At 41.5% G+C, this 12534-nt stretch overlaps 1 protein-coding gene across 2 annotated transcripts in view; it reads right to left on the bottom strand.

Moving 5' to 3' along the window:
* cntn5 (contactin 5) overlaps positions 1-12534 on the bottom strand; it is a 103737-nt gene that overhangs the window by 75716 nt on the left and 15487 nt on the right. For both annotated transcript variants that reach the window (XM_035155474.2, XM_035155475.2), the window contains exon 2: positions 1162-1280. In XM_035155474.2, coding sequence (XP_035011365.1) covers positions 1162-1216 — 55 coding nt within the window. In that variant the 5' untranslated portion in view covers positions 1217-1280. The remainder of the gene's footprint in view (positions 1-1161; positions 1281-12534) is intronic.

The following is a 12534-nucleotide window of genomic DNA, read 5'->3' as shown; positions in this document are numbered from 1 at the left end:
CGCTGACATCCGCGGCTCAGTCTGGCTTTTTGGTAAACAGACTTTTTCAGGGAGGAAAGAAAATCAAGTGAAGTGGAATATATACCTGCTACTAAAGCTGTGATGTATTTCAAAAACATAAAGCAAAACTTTAATATACAACAGAGCCTCTGCTGACTTTTATTTGTATATGTGTTGGTTTTTATGTTAATGTGGTGATTTGTACATAGAGATCTAAAAGTCCACAGACGCAGGGGCTGTTGTTCAACTGTCCAATAAAACACGTATGTATATTATATTATGTATTCAGCTTTAACGTCAGGCAAACTTATTTTTATTTGTAGCAGTTTGCATATAAAAATCCAATATTTCTCCTATAAAATGTCCACAGTGTATTCAGAGTCAAACAGCGCCGAGTATCAAGGCTCTGGAGTTAAGAAACAGTTGTTCCCATGTAACAGAAGTGAGGTCGGTGCCGTGTGCGTGTTTGAATCCCAGAAACTTAACTGAGGGAGCCACAGAGTGAACCCTCCTCTGGTGGGTTGAAAGGACCATTAAATGAAGAAGCAGCCGAATCCATTAGACCGGCGAACACACGCTCTGGGCTTACCGAGGGAGACGAGAACTTAAAATTGTGCACTTACCGCTAATCGCACAAGTCAAGATATGCTACGAGGAAAAGCTCTGACACGTTGAGATTTTGATTCTTGTAGGTCACTAAAGCCAGAGGGATGCTGAGGTGGTGCCTTGGATAAGCATGTCCACTAAATTGAGTTTTTTAAATTTTTTATTTAATTCAGTTGGTCAGTATTCATAAGGTAAAACTTTGTCGGCCCAGGAAACCCTGCTTTTCAAATTCAATTCAGTTTTATTTGTATAGTCCCAAATCATAACATAGGAACAGAAATGCACATCGAGCCGTAGCATCTCCACCTTTTTGCTCAGATATGAATTCAAAATTCAACATTTCAAAGATGTGGATTCCGTGGATCTTACGAGTGAAGAACACTTTCACCCACTCACATCCATAAATGATAATGCCCCCGGCTGTGTCACATTTTACACCTGGAGATTTCCGTGCGCACTTTACCATTTCCCCCCTAATACCAGTGCTCCAAAAGATTATTATGTACAACTACTTCCGACCATTATACTCCAACACCACCTTTTGTTATTTCTTACCTGAAAGGCCACTGATGACAGACAGGAGGAGAAGTGGTTTCCATGGTGACCCCATACTTGTTGACGAGGGTCCCTTCTGCAGGAATGTCAGCAGGGTCGCTTCTTCATTAAAGCTGTGTCTACAAACAGAGAGGAAAACACATCAGCACCTCTGGTTATCATAGACATTAAAAGGTCCAGTGTGTAAGATGTAGGTGAAAGGGATAGAAATGGAATATAAAATAATCCTAGTCATGTTTTCACTAGTGTGTTTTCATCTAAATTGTACGAATTGTCTCGGTGAATTGTCCCGGTGTCATTCTGACCCTAGAATGGACCTTTTATATTTAAATACTTTATATTTACATTGGGTCCTCTCTACGGAGGCGGCCATGTTTGTGAATTTGTGAATTAGTGAACAAGATTTCTATGGAAATCTTGTTCACTAATTCCACCCCCCCTATGGTTTTAGTTCATATTAAAGATATTTGAAAACCCAGCGTTACCTTAATAACCACAAATCCCCAGGTTACACTTTTTGTCCTATGACCTCATTGTGTTTTTCAAAACATAACTCCTATACATTCAACCAGGTCGACTATGATTGTACTTTGTCAGTTATGTCGCTTTGTTGAAGAAAACACTCAATAACTATCACTCATTTTCAATGGAATTTACAAACTTTACACGCAAAATCTAAAGTACTCAGTGTTGCTCCAGTGCTCCAGATACACAGTGTGAATACTTGTGTGAGTGTGCATCTTGAGGAGAGTGCTCTGGCTGCTGCTGCTCATGTGGATAAACACCTCTGCACAAACCTAGATATCCGGCCTAGATGAATACAGTCATCTACATAAACGTTTAAACACAACAAGGTGAGCGAAAAACAACGGCCGAGTTGGAGCGTCGTGCAAAGTGGAATTGTCTTTCTCCCTTCACTGACTTTGTTATTTCGTTCGCGCATAATCTTATGCTCTGACCGTACAGATGCTCTGTTGTCAAACACATCAAATACGGCACACTGAGTTAGAATGCATGTTTTCTTTTTTTCCTCCTTCACTGAATAACACACAGGAGGATGAAGCTAACAAGATCCTACACAAGCCGTCATGCACACAGCCTGAACACAGTAGGACACGCTTGTGCAATGAGAAGGAATTGATCTACTACTGACTTAATATATGTTGACAGTTACTTTATGTACCTATTAACTATCCGCCTACCAAGTGTACATGTATAATAACCCCGATGCCAGTTAATGCTCCAACAGCCGTGCAAATGCGAACATAAAAGCTACGTTGCAATAAATTTCCTCGACGTTGAGGCTTTCACCAGAATTTACTACAATAAACTTAACACCATTTATAAGTTCAGCAAAACTTGACCACAAGAACAAGTAGAGTGGGAGTCAGTAGAGCGCACGCTACCGCCAAGGGCCAACGGTCCCCTGAAATTCAATTCAGTGGCAACCCACCGTGAGGTTACCCATTGGTTTGTGAGCTGCAGTTTTCTAGCCTTGGGTTTGGTATTTTGTCCAGAACCATCTTGGATTATTTGAAACCATATTTGGAGGAGTGGGGGGTTCGGTCTGACTGAGAGCTTGAGCGCTACGACTTTTATCAGTTGAGTCGCCCTCTGTGGGTCGTTTGGGAGAATACAGGTTGCAGGCATGTCCGCATTGGCTTCACTTTCCAGACTTGGGGTCTTTCTCTATTTTTGTGTAAAGTCTATGATCAAACCACAGCAAATCATAGAGTAAAAAAAATCAAGAATGTTCAAGATAGTGAAAAGAAATGCCCCTTTTTCTCCAGATCCCCACCAAAATAAAATGGGTTCTTTGTTGGCTCCTTCCACCAAGTTTCGTGGAAATCTCTTCGGCAGTTTTTTTGACATCCAACCAAGAAACAAACAAACCGACAGGGTCGAAAACATAACCTTCTTGGCGCAGGTAATGATTGAGGAGAAAATGATGGATAAATCACTGCACTCCTGCTTGTGGATGCAATTCCATTTGCAAACAGTGATAATGGGATCCACTGCCGATGGTTTGCAGGCTTGAAGCATAAAGAGCAAGGCGCGCTGACCTTGGTGTTTTCCCTCCGTGCCATTCATCTTCACACCAAAGCAGAGTTTCTGCATTTATCTGATATTTTCTGACTCTCTGTCAACCTGTTTGAGTGCTCACTCCCTCTGCTTGTTTCTCTCCTCCTCCTCCTCCTCCTCTTCTTCTCTTATCTTGCTAACAGTCTCTCTCATCTTCATTTAAGTTGTCTGTGTCATTTAGATTATTAATGCAACAGCACAGACAGCTCTGAGGGTTGAGGGAAGCACGACCAGATCCGGCAGGAATCGTCTTACATTAAACGTTTATGCCTCCTTGTCGGTGCCTCACCTCATTTGCTCCCCCCCCCTCCCCCAGAATGCATCAGCAGTTATACTCGTGGGTTGAACAATTAGTCACTTAGCACTTAGGCTATCTGTTATTTAGAAACAGAAAGAAATGAAGAGCGAGAGAGGAAGTCAGATAAACACAATGATCCATTTCCTTCCTCGTAATGTGAGCTGTTAGTGTTTATGCTGCTTGTTTCGCTGCGGCTGCCGCGCTTGGCTGTAAACTCAATCCTTTCCTCCACGGCTGGAAATAAATAAATTAAAAAGAACCTCAAACTTGGGACTGCCACTGCCACTTAATTTGGCTGTTTCTTGGGTTTCACTCTATTTTCTCACTGATTTAAAGAATTAAATAGCTGAGGGCTGATTGTCTAGACAACTTTCTGCAGAGGCTGGTTTAAAACTGTTGCTGCCACTTTCGGATAAGTTTCGCCCCCTCCCTCACCTCCTGTTGACCTTTCTTGAATCTCCCTTGCAAACAAAATTTGAGAGAGAAAATGTGCAGAAGCCCACACACATCCCCTCAGGAAACGGAAGCTTTCTCTGTCCCTTCTTTCAGAACTTCACTTTATTTTTGGCTGCATAATTCCGTCTGTTGTCGTACCAAACCCCCTCGGCCCATGTTGGACTGGACAACTTCCACATGGGCCCCCAGTTGGTGACTGGAGTCAGAGGATCATTTCTCCCTGAAGAAATCCATCAGCAGATTCTGCTTCATCCCAGTTGGCGGAGTATTGTCATAAAACTTCAGATTCTAAACTTTTGGTTTGGGTAGTTTTGGCAAGTGGGACAATACCACTGACACAACACATTCATTTCAAGTGAGGTTATAATCAAATAATATCACAGGAGATAATTCCAAAAGATGGATTATGATGGAACGTGTATGATGAAAGTAAATATTGTCAAACATCCTGGACAAAGATGCTCATTTGATCTTATTTCATAATTCATACCTAAATGAAAGTGCACCTAAAAGTCCCAAATAAATACAAAATGGGAGAACAAAATCTTTTGTACATTTGTACTTGTACAATTTAGTCTCTGTTCTCTTCTATTCCAGCAGAGTGCAGTTCTCTGGCAAGTGTCCTCCCACAGCTCATCCGTTACAATGCTTTGCTCTTAGTCTCGCAGCCCTCTGGACAGTTTAATGTTGGGTTTTACAGAAGTGTGGCACACCGAGCCTAAAGGTTTCAGCGTGCACACACATGCATAAGTGGAAATAGAAGGAAGAAGACGAGGAGGTAATGAGCATTAGCATGTATCGTTATTGAAAATTAAGAAGTGTCATCAAATAATCGAAATGAAATCAAGTTACAAAAGAGTTACGAGCACAGGATGAATGGATAACATGACAATTATCCTGAAAATCCCATTTATTGAAGTAGTTTTACAGTAACTTGGTGTAAGGATATGAATATGTCTTGTCTTTCTGTCAAGTGCTTAGAGTATCAGGCTGAGAGAACATGGGTCTCCGGTGCATCTCAAATAAAGTGAGTCGACACTCAGACAACCTAAAGTTCACCCCACTTGACGGCTCCGCGTCTCACAGAACTCAGCCAGACATGTCGTCTGTGGAAAAGCTTTCACTTTCGAGTCAACCATTCACCGTGTATAGGCCTGTGAGAAATATGTTGAACTGCTTTCAATGCACAAGAGAAAAAACCTAAAGTCTAGACAGTCAGCTGTACAGTATAATGGCAGGAGTATGAAATATAAATTAATTAAATTAAAGAAAAGACAAAAAAAACATAAACATAAAAGCTCATATAATCTGGAACCGCAAGGTTAAATCGCAAGTTGATATCACTTTAAAAATCTTAAAAAACAGATTGCCTTGAATAAGATAACTAAGTTAATATTGACTTTATATCTATATAAATAGATATATCTTTTTAATTTCCACTTTAAATTTAGTCGTATTTTACTTTTGTCAAGTATTTCCAGCTAAAATATGGCTGAAGTGAAATTAACTTGTCATTTCCAAGTTCCTGAGTTTAAATAGAACAAGTTTGTCTGACTTAAATAATTGTCAACACAACTTTACTCACTCTATAAGCATTGTCCCAGTGCATGCTGGGTGGCTCCACCCATCTTCCCTCTAGTGAATATTTCATAACTCTTTTAGGCGAAACAAGTAAATTACTCGTAGTTCCCAGACTGTTCTGCAGAACCTGTCATATCAGGGCATCATATACCCGTGAGATGCTAACCTTTCATGTGATGCTAACCTTTCATGTGATTCCTTGAAAGAGGAACCTCCTCTGCGACTTGTCCCCGTAACTTTTACAGCTGCGAGCTTTGCGCTTGCCGGGCCGGTGGAACCTAGATTCCTCACTCACTTCTGTCCAGGCGATCACAGCCCAGCCCAGATGATTATTAATGAGGCGACGCGCAGGGTGCTGCGAGATGAACCGACCAGTAATGAATGTGATGCCTCTGCTCGGCCTCGCCGCTGTCATGTCATGCGGACGTAGAATCCCAGGCTGAGGTTCAACAAACCCAGTCACAAACACGGCCTGGTAATGTTCCCACTCTCTCACCAGACAGTTGCTGTGTAATTTCCAGATAACACAGGACAGGGTCGTGGTAATGTGCCTCTGACGGCCTTATAAAACTTGTATGAATGATGCGTTCAATTACTTTGCGGCGTGAGATTCTATTATGTACTTCTGCAGGCCCGGTTGTAGTAAATGCACGCTGTTTGTCAGCACTGACATTTTGTGTGTTATTGGGCGAAATTTGCCAAATCTATTATAGATTATTTAATAACTAAAGCTGCTTTCTGTGTTCACACTCACACGCGAGATGTCATGGATATATCTTACCCTTTTGTTTTCAACTAAACGTAACGCAATAAAGGCTGAGGCGTAAAAGTAATTGAGTATGTACGGCTTTATTTATAGCACTTTTCAAAACGTAAACACACACAATATATATAATTGAATAATGAAATAAATTCATGGAGTATAATATAAAGCACAGCACACAGAGAGACAGGGCAAATCAAAACACATCAACATATAAGACAGGGATAAGGGTCTATTAAAAGGTGATGTGAGCAGGAATGTAACTAAGGGCAAGGTAACATGGCGCCAGTAGCCTGGTGGATGCATTTTAAACCAACTCTTAACGATTCAGGGCAGCTTCACCTCTTTTACTGTAAAAACCTTGGAATTTGTTCAGCCTTGGAATCAAAATGTCATTCGTTAAACAAGAAGGACGACACTCTGAGAAAATAATGTGTTGGGTCAAGTTTCAGCAGCTATCAGCAAGTACTACAAATGCATTTTCAGGAAGAAAGAAAAAACTGATTTGGTTCTGTAAACACCAGACATCGCTTGGATGTGTTGTTGTGCGTCAGCCAATACAAGCTGCTAAGCTCTTTAGAATAAGTCTCATTACACACACTGAAGGTCTTAATCCAAAAAGCAAGAGGATGAAGTTAAAACAAGATAAAACACGGATTACTCTCAGCACAGTTTCACTCTTTTGACCGATGCAGGCCCTTTGTTAGGAGGACATCTTTTTTTTTTCAGATTAGCCTTAAGCTTAGTCATGTTAAAGCCACGGCAAACCCTTTAAAAAACATATACAAGGGAGCAGGTGCAGCAGGGGATGATGCTGAATGCTTGAGAGGTGAGCTTCTGTTGAACTTTAATCATGGAGTGTCAAGGGAAATGTGGAGGAACCATGTAGAGGAGGAGCTTTGACTGAGTTCTACAAACACCACTGACGTTACCCTTGAGAAAGGCTCCTCCCTACTTTGTGCTAATGGTCCTGCACCACTACCACCAGTAAAAAAAGACAAGGAGAAGGCTACAGCAGCTGCAATCTTGAACCGATGGAAAAGAGCATGTGTTCTATATGTTCATCGAAAAGGGTAAAACACATTAAAGGCAATGGTTTGCCATATATATATATATATATATATGTGTTTTTCTGTGTGTTGGCAGGTAGTATCATCTGTCCCACTATCCACCCCCTCAGTTGGTCAAGCTGCCATTCCCTCACTTGTCATTCATCTTGATGAGCTGTCTGCTTAGAGACGGCACGTAGCCAGAGGCTGAGGTAAACAGCATCTATAAAGCCATCAAAGGTTTTATTGAAGCAGGTGGCACACGCAGCCAAACGCAGCCAATCTGCAAGAAACGTCATTTTAGAAAAGGTCTGCTGCACATTTCCAGATTCTGTTCTGTTGTGCGTTAAAATTTCTGCAATTGCCGTTCTATTCTGTGGACAATGAACTGTCCCTGATTGTGCCAATATCAGAAACTGGCCCCCAGAAAATGAAATGCAAACAAATCTTTGGAATATCCATTTTAGGATAGAAACAAAATTCATTTGTTATCTAATTTATTTGCTGAGAGAGGTTATATCGAGCCTGCAATTGCTAGGCCAAGCCCGGGTGAGGAGAAAGGAGGGTTAGATGAGGGGGTAGCTGCCCATGTGGTTACAGATACATCAACAAGAGTAGAAAGAAAAATCCTGAGAGCTCAGGACTGGAATTCTTAAAGAACCTATGCCATCAACAAGAGTTTTTTTTTTTTTCATAATCTCAACATCCTGCTTATGTCTGACTGGGGACCAGCGTATTGATTGAACATCCCACAATCTCCCTGTCATCTGCATTCATTATTTTTTTTTATTAAACCCACGGCCTGCCCAGTGTCACCACCTCCGGCTATTAAAAGACGGCCCTGCCACCTCAAACTGCACTGGGACCAGAGAGACCTGTGGGAGTCGCGCTTTATTCCAAACCTCCATCACAGTTCATCACACTAACTTCTCAATGAAACATCTGAGGACAATTTCCTGCAACGGCCTTGTTCAGTGCACTACGCAGTGTGTGTGTGTGTGGGGGGGGGATGACTCATTCAGCGTTTAATGTCATGTTTACATGTTGCTATTCTTGGAACGAGCTCTTTATGTGGATACAAAAGAACTGAAAGGTTGTTGTGTGGTTGTACATTGATGTGCAATTGTTGTTAAAAGATATCGTTTATTATACATGAAGATATGTTCTCTGCCGAAGATGCTTTGTCTGTTCAATATTTGAATCTTGTTTTCAAAGCATGTGGACAAGGGACGATAAAAGCAAATTGTGAATATGTGCAACTTATAGGAACATATATTTATTTGTATCCCTGCTTTCTAATATGCAAAACACACAATAAAATCTATGTTTTGTCTAAAAAAAAATAACCCAGAGGACAGAACACCATGTGTAATATATTGAGGAGGCTTTGCTGCCATAGGGCTTTCTGCAACCATAAAAAAAATGTTTGACTACAATAGCTCTCAGTCCCAGCAGCACAATTAAATCCCATCAAGCTGCAGCACATCGCAGACACAAATAGATATCAGGCCCTAAATATGCTTGAGTTTGAATTTTCAAAGATCCATGATTTGGGAAATTGGTGAAAGAACAATAACCAGACCTGTGCCAGAATTGGATGGGCTCCTTCTTGGCCCACGTTGGATCCTTCAACCAAGTTTAACTGGAAATCAGGTCGGTGGTTTTTGCCTCATCTTGCTGACAACCAACCAAACAGACAGACACGAAAACCAAACACCTCTTTGCTAATAAACCTGGATGATTAAATGTGTTTTTTAGATCATAACAGACTGGCACAGAAATCCCTTAATTAACTTAATTGATCACTTAAAAAGGACACAAACACCTACATGTTATCTTTTGTGATACGCTCCTCAGATTAATAATGTGAAACCGACCGTCCCTTAACGGAGAAGCACAGAGTCACGCTGTGTGATGACGTCATCCACAGACAAATCCTGGCGCTTCTTCACAGACAGTAAATAATGACACAGCTCCTGGGACGCGCAGACAGCACCCATGGTGGTTTTACAGGGACATGGGGACGTTTTCTGAATCACAGCTGAAAGCCCTACATTAGAAAAACTCATTTGGATGCAATATTTACAAGAAAAACCCTCGGAGCCTCACAGCATCATTTATTAATTCAGCCTCACTGGCTCAGTTCTTAAAAAGGTCACCTGATTACATCACGATTCAAGTCTTGATGCGTAGATCCACAGCTCAGGGAGACACTCTGCTGAGCTGATAATGAATTTGCTGTAAAAACAAATAATCCGAACAGCAAAAGTGAAGTTGTGCTTCGAGAGGAATTCTCCTTCAGGAATGTTTCAGTTGACATCTTCAATACTTTTTTCCAAGCATTCTTCATCAGAGGTATTCAACAGCTGCTTTCCAACAATCTGTCCACCCTCTTGAGTCTTAATTACGATTATGACGTTGGTGGCGCAAGATGAAGGATAGAACAGAGTCCTTCGAGTCTAACAGGAGCAACGTGAACGCTCCTGATTAGTGCCTCTTTGTCTTTGATGAGGTTTGCAGGCATACGGGCAACGTATGGAACAATGGGGGTTATCAGCATTGCCAAGAGAGTTGACATCTTCCCCCAGTTTGAAGCCTTTTTAGTGAGTCGCAACAATTCTCCATCGAGTTTGAGGAGAGAGAGAGAGAGAGAGAGAGAGAGAGAGAGAGAGAGAGACGCTGCTCCCTCCAACTATACTGAAACCAACAACAGGGACGGTCTCTATTAAAACAGGGTCACTGATGGTCATCAAAATGGGTAATGAAACTCTAATTGGGGTAAACCCTTCGCTAATTACTTGGTTTTTAAGGAACTGTGCAGTGTGATAAGTGTCGTTGCCGCCTCCTAAAGCCTCAGTGAGCCGCTATCAATTGGTATATTCATGAATCGGCTCGCTGATACTTTTGATGCTCAACCGTCCATTCAGCTGAAAAAGGATATCTCGAAGTTTGTGTCGAATCATGCCCCAAAAAACACTAGAAGAAGTGCGAGACAAATGATTGCTGCCACTGTCTACACCAGAGACAATTAGGGTTATTTCTTTTGGTAGCTTCACAATAAGTCGCCGCAACAGGAGGACGGCAAAACTTCACGTAACTGAAACACCCCCGGACCATTCAATGTGTATTATTACAGATCCACCACCGTCTCCCACACAGTGACAGAGGAGACGACTTTGTTCTGCCCACGCTTCACTGGTGCACACATTCACACAGAATGTAGATAGGAAAAATATATATAAAATGTGTCACACGATCCAGGAGGTACTCCTGGGGACGAGCGCATCTTTTCGAACTCTGGCCTCATACCTGACATTCAACCGACTGGTAGAGTCGAGACAAACGATGTGTGAATGCTCAGAAACATTTGAACAGTTTATCCGGCTCCATCTCCTCCTGCCACAAGCGACATCCCAGAAACTACTGACCCGATTTTTTATTTTTACAAAAAACTTGGCTGAGTGATGTGTTTTATTTTTAAGAACCAGCATTTTGACAAAAATAACACAGATTTGCCAAAGGGGCCTCAAAGCAAATCAGTGAAAACATATCTGCAGTTTTTGTTTGATGTAACTTTATGATTTCCTTTTTTTTTAAGAGATGTAATTCGTCATGAGAAGTTTCTCCCCTAAACTGACACAACCAGCTGGTTTGTCAAGATTGCAGAGACAAGGTGGATCTCGCCATCTTTGGGCCGTGACCGTTTTTTTTTCTGTCATCAAAGCTGGAGTCGGAGATAGGAGAATTTAGGCTACATTTAACGACTGCAGTGCCGGTTCTACACACGCCTGTTTTGAATGGGCTGCATGTTTGGACTTGTGACGCTGCTGGTTGCAGATTGGTTGAGTAACGCTTCAAGAAACAATGTCACATTTGACACGGAACAGCAGCTAAAGTTTTTCTCTGCGTAGTTAAACTAAACTGATAATATAAAACAGCCGAATAATAAAGTTATTAGATACATGTAGCAACATTATGAGAACTTCCACTTCAAGTGCTTGTGAGCTGTGAAATTTCCAAAGTGCAGATATTTCTTTGAAACCTGGCATAGTCCTGATCACTGGTGTCATTTAGTGTCGAACAATCCCAGCATCCACTGCTACAGATTGTTTTCACCTGTTTATTCAAAATGTATTAATATTGAACGTGTCACCTTTGAAGTTTGAAGTAGATCAGATGAATGTTTTTTTTTTATTTTACGGCAAATTACATAACAACATAAAAACTTCAGAATCAGGTTTATACATGCAAGGAATTTGCTGTGATGTATTTGTGCATGTATAAATATAAAAAAATATAAAAAATTGGAAATAAAAATACTATACGCACCAGGGGAGGGATTGTGCAATATGTTCTTAGTAAGTCACATGATATTCATTCATTATTAATTACAATGCTATCTTAGCATTTGTTTTGAGGTTAATTAATTCCGTCGCACACACACATGACTTCTTAGAAACAGAGGATTCAACCTCTAGGATCACCGGTGACACTCTCCTGTCACGAGATCTTTGACTTGTAATTAATACACTGATGAGTGTGTGCAGTTAAACCGTTTCTGTACAGTCTCCTACCCCCCCCCCACACATATTATCCCTCCCATACGTTCCCCTTGTCCATTTTACCACAAAGCATTGCTGTCTCAAGCCTCTCGCTTCCTCTTTTCACCCCTCAATGGTTTTAATTGTCCTGATGACCTCAATCAAAAGACAATTACCAAAGGGAAGAGTAGCACAGGCAATTATAGTGTTCACCACAAGACTGAGCACACCTGAATGGAGCGAGCACAGAGGTAAAATGACACGTTTGCCGCCCTGCGATGGCTGTCGGGATGAAGACGTGAGCACGAGGTATGTGCACGGAATGGTTGCGTGTCCTCGGAAGAAGACGCTGACACTTCAAAGCCCCGGCGAGCAAGGTGCTGCGGTTTGAAGTGGAGCACATACATGAAGTTAGGTGGAAGAATTCAGGGCAAGCAGAGATCAGTTGGAGAAATAGGTTAAGAGGGACTGTGAGCACAGAGCAGTTTTATTTTATTTTTTTACTTCAACACGACTCTGCTAATAAGTGAGTGGGAAAAAAAAGACTTCTCTGCAAGTTGCAGCCTGATGATTATGGATCGCTCGGGTTGTGATTGCAGGGAA

The sequence above is a fragment of the Hippoglossus stenolepis genome, chromosome 4 (genome assembly GCF_022539355.2).
Source record: "Hippoglossus stenolepis isolate QCI-W04-F060 chromosome 4, HSTE1.2, whole genome shotgun sequence".
In the NCBI taxonomy this organism is placed as follows: domain Eukaryota; kingdom Metazoa; phylum Chordata; class Actinopteri; order Pleuronectiformes; family Pleuronectidae; genus Hippoglossus; species Hippoglossus stenolepis.
Note: the sequence above shows the minus strand (reverse complement) of the source record. Positions and strands in the feature narration are given on the sequence as shown.